Below are 16,436 nucleotides of genomic sequence, written 5' to 3'. Positions count from 1 at the left end.
AGTCCAGGCTGGATGCCCAGCAGGTGAGGGCGTGGTGGGGGCGTGACCAAGGCCCATCGGCCCCGCCCCAGCCTGCGACGCCCCTCCTCTCCTGGACGACCCCCGCCCCCAGCCCTCAGCGCCCCGCCCCTCCCCGCGCCGGCCGCAGTCTCCACCCCCTCCGGGCCGGCGCGCGGCTCCCGCCTCCTTCCCTCAGCGCCCGCTCCCGTCTCCCTCCTTTTCCGCTGCCGAGGCGGCGGGAGCCGAGCCCCAGCGGACCGAGCCGCGGCCGCAGAGGGCGGCGGGTGCAAAGGCGGCGGCGGGGTGGTCAGGCGACGGCGATGCGGCGGCCGCGCTGAATCCGCCCGCTCCTGGCGCTGGGGGAACCGGCCGCGCTGGGCGGCAGCATGCGGGGCGGCGAGGAGCTGGACGGCTTCGAGGGCGAGGCCTCGAGCACCTCCATGATCTCGGGCGCCAGCAGCCCGTACCAGCCCACCACCGAACCGGTGAGCCAGCGCCGCGGGCTGGCCGGCTTGCGCTGCGACTCCGACTACCTGCGCGGTGCGTTCGGCCGCCTCAAGGTCGCCCAAGTGGTAGGTGTCAGGCGGGGCTCCAGGTACGGGCGGGCGGGTCGGCGGCCTAGCCCGCGCCTTCCTTCCCCGCACCCGGCCGCGGGGGGCAGGCCCGGTGGGCCCGAGCCAAGTTCGAGCTGCGCGGCCCCCGCTCCGCGCACCCCACTCTCCAAGGTCCTCGGGCTGCGGTTCCTGCTGCTCTGGGGACCGCGCCCTCGGCAGGAGCCTGCCTTCTGCAGCTCCAAAGCCTCAGGGATTCCTGGTGTCTGCACACCTGCACCGGGGCCTACCTGTGCCCTCCCGGCTTCATCCGCGAGCTTGGAGCGCGGAGCCGGTTGCGAGGGCCGTGCCATCCCCTGGCTACTACTGTGCTTAGCAACTTGTGGCAGGTTTTCCGGTTCGTGTAACCCCAGACGGTTCTCTGCTAACAGAGAGGCCGGGGGTTGTGGCATGGTTTCCTCCCTGGCGCCTAGCGGGGTGCCCAGCAGATGGTGGACGCTCAATAAATATTTGTTGAATGGAGGCATGTAGCCCAGATGCAGTGGGGGAGTCCAGATCTACCCATAAAGCCTCCAGTCTTTACTGCGGACGTTTGATCCCTCCTTAGCATCCCGTAGTCCTCCACTCAGCACTGGCTGGGACTGCCCAATTGGTACCCAGAGTTAAGTCACTCTGGTAGGGCGGCCAGTATGGGAGGTGACAGGAGGAACTTGCAGTTGTACTTAGGCATTCTAGAGCACATTTCTCAGAGTCCTCTTATTTTTATTTTATTTTATTTTAGCCTCCAGAGTGTTTGATTCAGGGGCTTGTGGGTTTTGTTTCTGTTTTGTGGTTTTGTAGCAGGTCTGTCTGGGTTTTGGTTTATCTCTGTTGTGGACAGGTTACGGTCCGGGTTAGAAAAACCTCGCTCCCCCTCCTACTCACTGTCACTTTTAGCCTTCCACCGAGGCCTCGAAACTTTATAGACTTCTCCGCCAGAGAAGCCATTTGCACGGAGCTGTATATGCGTGCATTTTCTTTCAGTATCCTGTTGTGCTTAGCTGAGTGTATGTGTTCGCCTTTTTTTTTGGGCGGGGGGAGAAATATCATGCGTGGCCACCGTTTAAATAAAGGTCCCAGTGTTTGTAGGTTGTAGAATCGTGGAGGGTTTTCTCTCATCTGTATGGAAGGCTCGGTCTTCTGATCCATAGTTTTGAAGGGCTTTAGTGAGAAATAAGCGGAACAAATTATCTATCTTTAAATTTTAAACCAATTTTAATCCAGTAATCTGGAATGTTCTCGAGGATTTATTGCTTTTGTGCTAGGTTTTGCTGTTAGCAAAGAGAATATAGGTGTGGGGGTGTATGGAATCCTGTTCTAAAAGAGGCACCTAAGTTAGCCAATGGTTGCCTACGGTACAGATCATCAGAAGCGAGAAAAAGAGGGCAGGGCTGCACTTGGAGCCAGGTGGACTGCAGGGCCTAGTCAAGGGCCGTGCTGATTTACTCACTAGGCCTTTGAAAGTAAATAGAGCTTGCCCCGTGAACTCTCAACTTGTCTTTCAGAATGGAGATGGAGTGGTTTGCACTGAACCTTGGTTATCAGTTTACTGCCGGACTTTGCTATCTCTGTGAGCAGGAGCTGGAGCTGGTGGCATTTACCCCTTTGGAAAGGCGTGGTTGTGTGGTAGGATTTTCTTTTCTTGTGGAAGGACATTAGGGCCCAGCCTTTGAAATCTCTAACTGCTCTGTCTGCTCTGCAGATTCTGCGTGGTCAAGAAAGGCCGCTTGAATGATGTGTCAGTTTGATGGTCTTATGCCCTTGGCTTCTCAGCCTTGGTAAACGTTAGGGCTTTCAGGGTGATCCACCTTGCCTCAGAATAAAATAAACAAACAAAACAAAATAAAATTAAAAAAAACTCCAAGGAATTAGATTTTAAATGTAAACTGGAAAAACAAACAAGAAAGTACTAATTTTTTTTTTTTTTTTTAAATTTTTTTTTTGTTTTTCGAGACAGGGTTTCCCTGCAGTTTGTAGAGCCTGTTCTGGAGCTAGCTCTTGTAGACCAGGCTGGTCTCGAACTCACAGAGATCCGCCTGCCTCTGCCTCCCTAGTGCTGGGATTAAAGGCGTCCGCCACCACCGCCCGGCAAGAAAGTACTAATTCTTTACTTCAGTAAAATTTGGCTTTTAAAAGTCTTAGTATATTGCCAGGCATGATGGCACATACTTTTAATCCTGGCAAAGGCAGACAGAGCTCTGTGAGTTCAAGTTCAAGGCCAGCGTGGTCTACAAAGTGAGTTCCAGGACAGCTAGGGGCTACACAGAGAAACCCGTCTTGAAAAAGAAAAAAAGAAAAAGTCTTTATAAACATTGTGATGTGAGGCCTAAGGAAACCTGTAGATACCTGCTTTTCCAACATGGGGTCCAGCGTTTCTACTACCCTAGGCCTCTGCAGCATCAGCCAATTCAGACCTTCTGAAACTTAATTTTTAACAAGATTCCCCAGATGATCTTGCATATATTATTTTAGTATTAGAAACCTCACGCAGGAGGAGACTTGGGTTTAGTTGCTAGCACTTGCGTCTGGTGACTCTTGTCTAGAGCTGCTTGTACCTGTAGCTCTAGGGGATCCCATGCCATTCCCTGGCCTCATTGCCACACAGGTGGCAATATACTCAGGCTGACACTCATACACATAAGTACACATTTTAAAATCTGTTTTTAAAAACGTTGGAAGCCATTAGATGGGTGGTGGCTGTTGTGTCTGTCCTAACCAGAAGGCTGCTTCCCCTTTAAGAGAGAGAGAATAAACTTTACCTTTACCTCGGATCTTTGATCTTGAAATCTCTAAGCCCCGCCCCACCCCTTTCCTCGGTAATAATACTGTGCGAGAAAATGACACTGAGCATTTGAGGAATTGTAAGGATTAAGGAGTTAAAGTAACCTAAGGTGCTTTCTTAGGTGACTCAGAGGCAAATCTGAACATTTGCATTTCAGGGTTGGGCGCTATAAAGTCTCTTACCTGCTGGGCAACCTTGTCCGTGTGTACCCTCAAGCCTGTGCGTACAGTCAGTGATTGTTTTATTGTTCTCTGGAGACCTGCGGGTTGTGATGGTAAAACAGACGAAACCAAACCTGGATTCTCAATAAAGCCCAGTGGGAACATAAAGAAACTACATGTAGCATTAAACAGCTACATTTACACAGCTTCACCTGTGATAAACACTGGCTGTAGCTACTGTGTAGAGCTTATCAGTCCCAGATCCCACAGTTATGCTAGAAGGTCTGGGCCAGTTGAAGTTTAATTGGGACAGACTTGGTTGTCTTCTTTTTTGGAGAATTGGTGTACTCACTTGTACGTTTAATCCTTAGCGCCCATCGAAAAAGCTGAATATGGCGGTTTGTGCTTGTAAATCTAGCATTGGGGAGGCAGAGACAGGCAAATCTCTGGAACTTGCTGGCAAGATCCAGTTCTTGGTGAACATCCGTGTGGTCAGAGGATGACTCTGTGAGCTGGTTCTCTCCTCTACCTTTGTGTGGGCTCCAGGGATGGGATGAAGGTCGTCGGGTGACATCTCACAACCCCAAGTTCACCCTTTCTGGTGAATGTTGTCAACAAACTTAAAAGAAAAGGGAGCTTCATCCTGGAAAAGACGGACTTTGAAAACGCTGTAGCTAACTTCCCACTTAACGGAAAGGAATAAATGCTTTTCCCAAGACGGCAGCCAGGCAGTGTGCTTCATTCATATTCAACAGGATTCAGAAGCTCTGACTGCTACAGAGATGGATAGGTGGATGGATAATTATCTGGCAATATGTAGAAAAGCTAGAATTAGTGAGTAAATTAGCAGGGTTATCAGATATAAAATCAACATGTAAAAATAACCATACTTCTGTATTCTAGCAATAAATTATTGGAATTGAAAATTTTAAAAAGCCTGGTGTGGTGACTCACACCTGTAAGTAATCCCAGTGTGTGGAGGCTGAGGTGGAAATATCTCCATGAATTTGATGCTAGTCCGTGCTGAAGAGTGAAACTGTCTCACCAAAAGAGAAAAGAAATAGCAAAACAGTTGCTAACAGCTGGCGGTGGAGGCGCACATCTTTAATCCCAGCACTTGGGAGGCAAAGGCAGGCGGATCTCCGTGAAACCTATCTTGAAAACAATGACATCTTGAAATTTGCAGGCAGTTGGATGGATCTAGAAAACATCATATTGAGTGAGGTAACCCAGACCCAGAAAGAACAAATATCATATGTACACACTCATAAGTAGCTTTTAGACATAAAGCAAAGAAAACCAGCCTACAATTCACAAACCCAGAGAACCTAGATAACAGTGAGGACCCTAAGATCTAATATACATGGGAAGTAGAAAAAGACAAGATCTCCTGAGTAAATTGGGAGCATGAGGACCATGGGAGAGGGTAGAAGGGAGGGGAGCAGAGAAAAATGTATAGCTCAATAAAATCAATTAAAAAAAAAAAAAGAAACCTAGGGCTGGAGATATGGCTCAGCGGTTAAGAGCACTGATTGCTCTTCCAGAGGACCCGGGTTCAATTCCTAGCAACCACATGGCAGCTCACAACTGTATGAAAATGCAGTTCCACAAGATCTGACACCTTCACACCAATACACATAAAATAAAGTTAAATAAATCATTTAAAAAATTAAAAAAAGAAACCTATCTCAAAAAAATCAAAAAACAAAAAACAAACCAGTTGCTAACTCTGAAAAGAAGGAAATACTTAGCTGGGAAGCTGACGGTGTGGCTCTCCATCCACTCTTAAACTACAAATCTCTGGAGAAAGAAATTGTAGTAGGTGACTGAACAAATGGACAGACATACTGCATCATGGACAGGAGAGCTGTTGTCTTCATGCATACCAAAAAGCCAGCAAGGGTTTCTCTGTGTAGCTCTGGCTGTCCTGGAACTCACTCTGGAGACCAGGCTGGCCTCAAAACCAGAGATCCACCTGCCTCTGCCTCCTGTATTCTGAGATTAAAGGTGGGTGCCACCACCTCCCAACTCAGCAAGATTATTTTGTATGGGGAAAAGCTGAATCTAAAATTGTAGAAAGTCAGCGTGGCTCCAGGGTGGTGATGGGCAGAGGTGTGTATGTCTTGGGTGGGGTGGGAGGGAGTTTCCTTAGGAATGGACTTTGTGTCTTTTATCATGCCTGAGAATCTAAAAAGTTGCTTTTCACGCCTGGCCACTGTAAATTTGCAAAGCCCTAGGCTCACTGTCACTCCTGTTCCAAACCACTGAAGCCTGTTGGCACTTGCTGTGGTCTGAATGCTGTACCCCAGCCCTAGTTCATATACTGGAATCCTATACCTAATGAGATTGTTAAGAAGTGGAGCCAGCCTTAGCAGGGTGAGGTGGTATTTACTTAATCTTAGCACTGGGAGGTTGAGGCAAGAGGAAAAGGAATTTGAGGATAGCCTGGGCTTTAAAAAAAAAAAAGGTTTGGGAAGCCTTGAGAGCTTAGTCCTTAGGAATAGTGTTAGTCTGCTGTAAGAAAGGTCAAAGGTTGCCTCCTCCATTATATGTGGGTGCATACAGGGTGCCATCTGTAAGAATTAGGCTCTCACTGGAAACAAAATCCACCAAAACCTTGATCTTGGACTTTGCTGCTTCCTGAGCAGTAAGCAATACATTTTTTATTGTTTATATTGTAGCCAGAATAGATTACTTGGTTATAGTGGTGTGATTAGACCAAGACAACAGCTTATCTCTGATCTTTCTCTGAGTTAGAAAAGTGGGTGGCTGAGACCTTGAGTGGCAGGGAGATTTTTTTCTCTATATATCTCCCTGTTCCTTTTGAATTTTATACTACATGCAAGTATTTTCTCTTAAAAACTACTGATGTTTTTGTGTGTATATATATATACGTGTATATATATATATACATATATATATATGTATAATATCTTCATATGTATATGGAGATTGCTCAGTCAGCAAAGAGCTTGAGTTTGAGGTTCCCCAGAAACTACTTAAAAAAGGAAAACAAAAAAACCAAAAACCTGGGTGTGGTGGTGTGCATTGGTAGTCCCAGCATTTAGGAGGTGTCTCATCCTTGGGGATCCCTGACTAGCCAGCCTAATCTGCAGGTTTCAGGACAATAAGAGATCCTGTCTCAGATGTCTTCTGCACACAAATGCACACATCTGCACACACACGCTGCTGTCTGCATACACCTCCATATAAATATTTAAAAATATTTTTTAAATAATTGCTACCAGCTCCACCTTAGTGCACATTAATTTTAAAGCTAATGAATCAGCTATAATCTGCAATTTTCCCTTTACTGTCCATTATAATTTGGAGGCCTTTGGGGAGAATGACTTAGATAATAAATACTGAACACTTGAACAAACTTGAAGCTTACATTTTTTTCAATACATTTTCCTGCAAGGCATAGTGTAGCACACCTTTAATCCTAGCATTCAGAAGGCAGAAGCAGGCAGATCTCTGAGTTTGAGGCCAGCCTGGTCTACATATCATGTTCTAGGCTGGCCAGGGCTACCGCAACAAAATACATTTTTCCATAAAAAACAAGCATTCTATATTTGTAGCTGATACCACTTAAGTTAATGGGAAACTTCTATTTGAAAGGAATCATCTTTAATAAATATAGTTAATTAAACTGTAGCTTTATTTTAGTGATTTGTTCTGCTTTGGTGCCAGGGCTAAAGGTATTCACCACCATGCCCAGCAAATGTTGTTATTTTAAAGGAAGTTGAAAAAATATCATCCTAGTATGACAGACTTAAATGGGCAGATTCTTGGAAATTTTGATCTTGTGTGTGCACTTGAACGTGTGCATGTGTGTGTGCTGCGTGCACGTGTGTATGCATGTAGATGCCAGAGTCTGATCACTGACTATCTTGTGTATTGAGGCAGGGTCTCTCACTGAACCTCGACTCAACAGTGTGGCTAGTCTAGTTAGAGAGTTTGCTCTGGGATCTCCTCTCCTCTTAGTGTGGGGATCACAGGTGGATGGCCCCGCCTGCCTGGCATTTACGTGGCCGGCAAGCGTCCCGTCGGAGCCACACCACTGCTCTCGCTGGCATTGGCCTGCTAAGGAGCCACACTCTGGCCCTCGCTTGTGTGGCCAGTGTTCTACCCACTGAACCATCTTCCCCGTTCTGGAATTTCTGTTTTGAAAGGCTGTATAAGCACCTCTGTACAAAGCCCGTAGTTCTGGGTTCTAGGTTTTTTGTCGTTGTTTGCTTGTTAGTATGACCACATCAGTAAATGTCCTCACGAGTAGCCTAGATGCTGCTTCTGAATTGTTACTGGTTTTTGTTGTTAAATATCCAGGGGTGCACTTGGAATAACAATCCTTTTACATTGCTAAACATCACACACACACACACACACACACACACACTCGTTTAACACCTCCCATAACTTATGCAAGGTGTCTGTATGTCCCTGGTCTCCAGTACAGAGACTGGCAGCTGTGAGCTCATTAAGTCCTTATGGCATCCCTCAGGTTACCAGGCCCAGTCCTGACAGCCCTAGAGGAACTGTGTTCCTGATGAAAAATCAGGACATATTGACAATTCTCAGAGTCCCAGAAGGAGAAACAGGGTGGAGTTTGCATGCATCTTCCTGAGTCCCAGGTGTCGTGGCTTTCATTCAATGCCAGAGTGTGGCAAGATGGAGTCTGGCGGGAAGTGTTTGGATCCTGGATGCAGAACACTGTGAATGGCGATTGCTTCTTTCCTGTAAGTTCTCTGCTCAAGGACTGGATCAGTTTCTATGAGAATGGGTTGTTACAAAGACAGGTTGCCACCCGCCCCTCTGGCATGTTCTCCTGCCTACACAAGCCTGCTTACCCCCTCTTCTTCCTACCAGGACTGTAGCATGAGGCTCTCACCAATGAAGAATTGAAGTCAGAAGTGGGGGAGGGATGAGCACTAATTACATTTCAAGTCTAGCATAATATAAACCAAAGCATAATACGGTACATTCTTTCCTTTGACTGGAGTTTTTCTAATACTGGTTATTTTGTGTTGATCAAGAGCCTTGCTTACCTTCTTGTTGACTTGGAGATGCTGGGGGTGGAACTCGGGGCCTCAAGTGGGCTGGGTGAGCACTGTACCAATGAGCTATATATTCCTGTCCTTAGCTAGCATGTTGGTTAGCATTCTCCTGCCTTAGTCTTGGCACTTGGGTTTATTCCTCTGCCCTTATTCCCTTTGTGAAAAATGCCCTCTTGGCTCCGTTCTGTAGGTTATTGCTTGAGAGCCCTTCTCTTCCCCCAGTCCCTGGAGGACAGCCCCACTTGGTGTCCCCATCATTCTGCTTAAATCTTTGTCAGCCCCGGGGGGATAAGTTTTTGTTTTAGGTTTTTCACTGTTTCCCCGGTGCCTGGTGCATCACGAGGCACTGGATGAGCAGGTGACTATTGTGTGAGGAAAGAGGAGAAATATGGATTGTCACTCAGCAGAGTTTATAAGGTCAAGGTACTTAAAAATAAGGAACTTATAAGGGAAGGTTATTGTATATTTATAAATAAGCTGCCAGGATCTGCTTTGAGTGGAGACTATTGGGGAGGAAGTATGGAGATAAAATGGCACTGTGATGACTTTATAATTTATAGGGTGTCTGCTGCTCCTGGGAAGCAGAAGCTTTTGCTCATAAGACAGATTTTTGTAAAAGTTGGGGAAACCATAGGAAGCTTTGCTAAGCCGTTCGCTTAGAGAAGTGTAAAATGAAAACCAGGGATCCTGTAATTATTATTGGAGTTCTTTGCTTTCTGGTAACTGTGTTTCGAGAGGGAGTTGCTCCTCTCTGCCAAGATGGGGTCCCCTGGTACCCCTCAGGGTCGAGTGGATGCCTACGCCAAGAGTTAGGCTAGAGTCATGGTGGCTCTTTAAAACTTGATTTAAAGCAAAGAATAGCAGTTTCAGGATTTGTCTCTGGAGGCTGGAGGTGTGGCGCGTCCTCAACAGCACAAACACGCACATACTCATGCCCTTCACAGATTTGAAAGGACTGGCTGAGCTTGGGAATTACTGAGGTAACAAACACCTACGGTTGTCAGTCTCATCCAGCTATAGCAGTTCTGGGTGATTTCTTTGCTGCCACTGCAGTTTGATGATGAGCGCAATGGAAGCCTTCATTTTTGTGGTTTCCCGTTGATTCCAGTGTAGCTATTAAAAACAGTGTAAGGCTCAAAGATTTCAGTAGGAGAAAGAGAGAGAGAGAGAGAGAGAGAGAGAGAGAGAGAGAGAGAGAGAGAGAGAGAGAGCGCCAAACCTAGGCTCAGGGCTCTTTCTGTAGAAACCCCTTCAGCTGTGCACGCCCGGGGGTTTGTGAGTGTGTATAACTTGAGATTCAGACCTGTCTGCATAACTTTAGAGTAGATCAAAATCAATAAATAGCTGTGCGTGCTGGCAGGGGCAGCTCAGTCAGTAAACATGCTTGTCACACAAACTCGATGGCCTGAGTTCAGTTTTAGGGTCCCTCTATGAAAGGAGAGACTCAAATTCTGAAAACTGTCCCATGACTTTCAGGATGAGAGCTGGGGCAGATGCAAGCATCCCTTACATATACCACATACACATATATGCATACAGAGAGAGTAACAATAAGCAGAATAACTGAAAAAGCATTATGACACATCTGCTCTGGTGGGTATTAGGAGTCAAACCCAGGGCCTCAGGCATGCAGGCAAATGCTTTGTGGTTGAGGTTCATCTCCCAAGCTCCCCTGAGATTGCTGGTGAGGACAAGGGACAATAGACTCCATTAGCCTCCCTGCCTTTGGGGTCCAAGGAATCAGGCACCACCATTACTGGCTATCCATGCTTCTGAATTAAGATCTCTCTCTCTCTCTCTCTCTCTCTCTCCCCTTTTCTTTTCTTTTTTTTCAAGTTTCTTTGTGTAACAACCCTGGCTATCCTGGAACTTACTCTATGGACCAGGCTGACCTTGAATTCACAGAGATCCGCCTGCATCTACCTCCTGAGTGCTAGGATTAAAGATTGTTAATTTTAAAGGATTTTTTTTAAAAAAATGATGCTTATTACAGAATATAAGCATTTTATTAGAGAGGAAATCAATAAACTGTTACAAATTGTTCAAGGGAAAATTCAAAGATCACTCTCTCTCGTTCCTTCTTCCTGAATTACAAAGTCAGCTCTTTATTAACAATGAGAGCAATCTTCACAGTGTACAGAGGGTTATTCCACAGCAGCAGATAACCACTCAAGCTTTTTGTCCGCCACACAGAAATCATTTTCAGTTAAGCAAATTAGTTCCGTACAATTTAAGCAGTTGTAAAGTAGCTCGGAGAGATGAAATATGCAGGTTCCATAGCATCAGGTAAACTACTGAAACTACTTAGTAACCTTTCTACTCCATTTCAGAGTTGTTCAGTTTATCCCGGGCTCTGAAGGGGCTGAGGGCTACAATTTTACCAGTATTCACTAGGCGCTCCTGATTCTATATGTCCCCACCCCTTTCCTCCAGCCTGAAACATTGTCCCTCCATAGCTTGAGTGCTGACAAGCCTCTTTGGTGGTCTCGAGCCCCCTCTTCTAGATTTCCTGTTTATCCCTGGTCCCTTTAATTCACAAACATTAAATGCTTACTGCCTGTATGTAGGACTGTGCCTTAGAGCCTCAGCCTGGCCTTGCTGGGCCTGAGTGACCTGTGTGAGATCTGAAATGTCCAGGTGAGAGGGTTACCTGCCAGCAAAGGCTGAACAGAAGATACCGAGCCTGGCACTTAGCTGTGGGCAGTACTTGGTAAATATTAGCCATTATAGTGAACACCACAGGTTCTGCCTCCCAGTTCTGACCCAGCTTCTTTTCCTTTCAAGGTCCCTCCATATAAACCCACCCCAGCCCGGCTGGAAGGCCCTCGTTCCCCTTCAGTAGCCTCAGTAACACATTGCCACTGCATGGCCCCCAGCCCCATCTGCCAGGCCTGCAAGTGAATGAACTGGGGTGAGGCAGGGACCTGTGTCCTCATTCTGGCAGCTGTCCTGGCCCAGCACTCCCTTCCTGGTTTTTCTCTGCTTGGCTGGTGACCTGTGTCTTGTGATGTCCTGTGATAAGCCCACAAAAAAAAAAAAAAAAAAAAAAAAAAAAAAAACTGATTGCAAGGAAGTCTCAGGAGAGTCCACAATACCATAGATTTGTCAAAACATTTGTGTTCCATTTGGAGTTCTATACGAAGCTGGCAGGGTGTTTGTTTGTTTGTTTTTAAAATGACCAGATCAGCAGAACTAAAGAGTTTTTTGAAAGAAAGAAAGAAAGAAAGAAAGAAAGAAAGAAAGAAAGAAAGAAAAGCTAGGTGTTTACAGTTACTTTCTTAGTAGAGTGTCCAGATGTGACAAATACAGAATTTAGCCAGACCGGTTCAGCCGTCTCATTCTCAACATCCTGCTCTCAGAGACTACTGCTTAAATCGGGCAGGTGTGCCCTACATGGATGCCTGAGGATGAAGGGAGGCGGAGGTTTGCATGCTCTGATTGCCCTGTCACAGGCCTGTGCTAGCAGCATCTGCTGGCAGGGAAGGTGGCCTGTTGTCCAGAGAGGATGTTTTTGTTTGTTTATTTCTTCTGAGACAGCGTTTTCCCTGTATAGCTCAGGCTAGCCCCCAGTTCTCAATACTCCTGCCTCAGCATCCTGAGTATTGGGATTACAGTCATGCCCCACCATGCCTGCCTTCTGCATCTGTTTGCCATTGGCTTAGAGGTTCTGTGGGGAGCAGTGATGTTTGCTTTTTCCCCTTTGGGGCTGGGGATTGACTCGGCAAGCATTCTACCAGCAGCTTATTTCTTTTGTTTGTTCTTTCTTTCAGTAGCTACTGTCTCGCTCATCTAATAGGGGAATTGATTTTACAGATGCGGCTGTGGCCTGATGTTAATTAAGCCAGATAGGAAACTAAGTTCTCAACTAAGCAAAGATGCAAGCTGTAGGTATCTTCTAGACATACTATTTAAAACAGATTTATTTTGAATTAATAAACATGTAGCCCTTGCAGCATTTTCTTTGCTGCATGTAGATATAGTGTATTCAATACCACTTGAGTGCCTAAATGCAAACAAGTAATTGACTTGCTGAATTATTTTAACAAGTGCTCCTGTTTGCTGGAATGAAAAGCTTTCAGTAGCCCTCCTCCCCTTTTGAGCCAGGGTCTCTATGTCAGTGGTTCTCAGCCTTCCTATGCTGCAACCCTTAATACAGTCCCTCAAGTTGTGGTGACCTCCAACCATAAAATTATTTTCATTGTTATTCATAACTGCAGTTGTGCCTACTGTTATGACATGTAATGTAAGTGTCTGTGCTTTCTGATGGCCTTAGGTGACCCCATGAAAGGGTCATTCAGCCCCCTGCTCTGTGTAATCCTGGAGCTTGTAGTGTAAACCAGGATGGCCTTGAATTTACAGAGATCCTCCTGCCTCTGCCTCCTTGCCTCTTTCTCTCAGGTGCTGGGATTAAAGGTGTGCTCTTGTCTAACATGCACTGGGTTCAGTTCTTGTTGCCCTCCCAAGAAAATCCCGAAGTTATCAGTCAGTCCACCGAGCAATCAATGACGTGTGGTAGGCAGTAGAGTTAGGTGTAGACCAATGGTAGAGTTTCTACCTGAGTGTGTTCCTCCTCCCTTCCTGCCTTGCACCCCTCTTCTCTTGCTGTTTCTAGACTGATCTTGAACTTCTGGACTCAAGCCGTGCTTCTCCTTTAGCCTCCCACTTAGTGAGGGTCACGGGTTCACTGCTGTGCCCATACCTTTGTGGCTTGCCCGGCTGCTTTGAGGTTACACTGTGTTGAGCTGACCTGTGTCACCCAGGCACATGCTTGCTGGCTATAGGCTTTATTGATGATAGGCTCTGGGGTACACTCACAGGTCTCTGGAATCTTGCAGGGTTTGAGCCACGGCTTCGTTCTTTCTGTAGGACTGTTTTTCTTCCTGATCAAGGGCAGCCTGTGACTCCCGAGCCCCATTGGCCCATGTCTCCCTTCAGCACTTCAGACAGTGCGTTTGAAAGAAGTCTCAGCTCTGCCCAGCTTTTTGTCCCACTTTTGCCTGAGGCCACTCAGATACTCCATTCTCTGCCAGTCTGGCCAGCTTATGGAGGGCATCTATTTATCAGGCTTTTCTGGTAGAGGCTTCTGAGCACTGACTGCCTTGGGCTGAGAACTTAGGGGCAATGCTGGTGTGGAGATAAGGGCTTGTGCCGCTGTGGTGGCTCTGTCTGAGATAGCTGGGGGCTGGCAACCCTCAGCCAGCTAGCGTCCCATGAGAGAGTGATAGGATGGAGGGACGTGCAGACCTGCAGAGGAAGGTGCTCTTCTCAGGAAGGTGCCAGTCCCTGTGTAGTTGTTACCAAGCCAAGAGACCCAGCAGCGGGGAATGCTCTGTTTTAGGTGAGAGGAATGAGCTGCAGGGAGGAGTCTGGAAACCTTGTTGCCCTGGCTTATTTGCAGAAGGGCCCCAGCCTTGCTCGGAATGCTGCATTAAGAGGCCCATGGAGCCGAGCACATTTGCAGCATGAGGTTCTGGTGCTCAGTGCAGGGCAGTGTTCAGAATGTGTCCTGCTCTCTTGTGTGTTTCCCGGTTTATAGTAGCACAACTCAAACAACTCTGAAGGGTCAGAGAGTCGTAAAGGAATGGCTAAGCAGGATTAAGCATTTCATTGTTTGAACTGTATCTGTAATGTATTGTGAGAGGTCGTGCATTTTAAATGTTTGTCCCTGGCTGTCTGCCAGACCCCATGCTAACCTGCTTTTGGTGGTTAAATCCCAATGAGCATGAGACTGTCCCTGTTTGGACCTGGCTGGGTCAAGTTAGAGGTACCTGGCTAGCCTGGGTTTGGGCCTACCCCTTGGGGTCAAGGTCCTGAGCATGAAAAGCAGTCTGCAGTCCCTTCTTCTGGGGGTGGTGAAACAAATGACCAGTTCCAGGAGGGGCGAGTGAGGGTGTGGGTCTCCTGAAGCCCTGAAGCCACACTGCTGTCCTCAGCGCTGGCCTTGCTGCTGCTGTCTTCCCACACATCTCTTCTGCTTCCTGCGTCCCTCCTCGCCTTTCCTGCTTTCCTGGCTGCTTTCCCCTGCGTTCGAGACTCCCCAGGTCACTTGAAGCCAGTTCCTCTGCTGCTGCTCCAGCCTCACATCTGGTGAAGTGTTTTGGGGAACCTGGGGCAGCACAGGCCTTACAAAGCTCCTTTATGTCAGGACCTCGGCCGAACACATTTGTATTAGGAATAGCAAACTTGTAACTCGACTATAAACCACAGACTAGGAGAACAGCCTCTTAAAATACTTATGCCTTAAGAAAAAAAATCAGGCTATTGTAGAAAAAATAATTTTTTAAAGTAAAAATTGCCAGTTTTCTCAGCTATCAAGTATGGCATCCTCAGATACTTGGGTGTATGCAGTGTTAGCCTTATTCCTGTTTGCAGATTACCGGGATGGGATACTATGGATACTGTTTCATGACTTATGCTTGGATATAATGCAGTCTGAAAATAGATATACATTATTTCTCTTAAGAACGTTCCCTGAAGAACTAAGGAGAGGCTCTATGGGTACTGTTCCTGCCGTGAGAATGAAGACCTAGTTCAGCTCTCTAGCTGCTGAGCTCAGCACCAGCACCTCTGCTCCTCTGGTGCAGGGGATAGGGGCAGAGTGACAGGAACAAGGGATTACTGCAGCTCATTGAATTGATGAGACCCTCATCAATAATGAAGAACGATTAAGGACAGACAACAGATGCAGATCCCTGACCTCCATGTGTACTCGCACACGTGCACTCAGCCATGTGCATGCACCCACGTGAGCACTTCCGTACAGCAACACACACGCGCACGCACACACACACACACACACACACACACACACACACACACTTTATTGAAATTCAGAATATATATAGAAATGACCCCTAGCTATGTGTTTGCAGCCTTTGGTAGCCCACTCTAATGGACCCTTTCTTGTTTTGCTGTAGGTACTATTTTGGAAATGGAACATTCGTTTCATGGTTGAGTGATAGTATTGAAGACTTACCTAGGAGTAAGGTTGGGCTAGAGACGCAGCTCAGTATAGCTAACACGCAAAACCCTGGGTTCCATCACAGATGTGCTCACATGAATGCATATATACATATATGTAGTATAGTAGGAGGTTTCTGTCCTGCCCAGTCCTGCAATAAACACACAGAAACTATATTATTTGCAATACGGTTTGGCCAATAACTTAAGCCTATTTCTGGCTAACTCATATCTTAAATTAACCCATTTTCATTAATCCGTGTATCGCCACAAGGCTGTGGCTTACTGGGTAAAGTTCTGGCTGTCTCCAGGGGGCTACATGACTTACTTCTCTCTGACTCTGCCTTCTTTCACCCAGCATTCAGTTTAGTATGCCCCCCTCCCCCAGTTCTGTTCTGTCCTGCTCTGCCATGGAGCTGCCACCAGAGACAGACATGCCCACAGCCACGTGGCGATGCACAGATTAATGGAGATGGGTTAAATTAATATGTAAGAGTTAGCCATTAAGAAGCTAGATCTAATGGGCCAAGCAGTGATTTAGTTAATATTTCTGGTATTGAGCTGCCGAGTGGCTGGGAAACAAACAAGCTACCTCTTACTACAAATATGTGTATATACACACAGAGACACATAAAATCTAAAAGGATTTAGGGGCATGGCAGACTGGTAGAATGCTTAGGCTCTGGTTCACTTCACACACACACACCTTCCTAGGACTGTGATTGCTGGGCCACTTAAACAACGAAACCTTTTCAGCTCCCTGTTTTAATTATTTTAGAACTGAGTAAACAGTTTTCTAGAGTGGCTGTATCATTTGTATCCCTTTATTTATTTATTTATTTATTTATTTATTTATTTGGTGGTCTTTTGATGCAGGGTTTCTCTG

The 16,436-nt window shown here is 46.6% G+C and overlaps 1 protein-coding gene across 1 annotated transcript in view; it reads left to right on the top strand.

The window, feature by feature from the left end:
• Positions 1 to 205: 205 nt before the first annotated feature.
• The window catches only part of Cmtm4 (CKLF like MARVEL transmembrane domain containing 4), a 39,255-nt gene continuing 23,024 nt past the window's right edge, over positions 206 to 16,436 (top strand). The window contains exon 1 of the mRNA XM_038312562.1: positions 206 to 572. Coding sequence (XP_038168490.1) covers positions 387 to 572 — 186 coding nt within the window. The 5' untranslated portion in view covers positions 206 to 386. The remainder of the gene's footprint in view (positions 573 to 16,436) is intronic.

This window comes from Arvicola amphibius, chromosome 15 (genome assembly GCF_903992535.2).
Source record: "Arvicola amphibius chromosome 15, mArvAmp1.2, whole genome shotgun sequence".
NCBI classification, from domain to species: domain Eukaryota; kingdom Metazoa; phylum Chordata; class Mammalia; order Rodentia; family Cricetidae; genus Arvicola; species Arvicola amphibius.
Note: the sequence above shows the minus strand (reverse complement) of the source record. Positions and strands in the feature narration are given on the sequence as shown.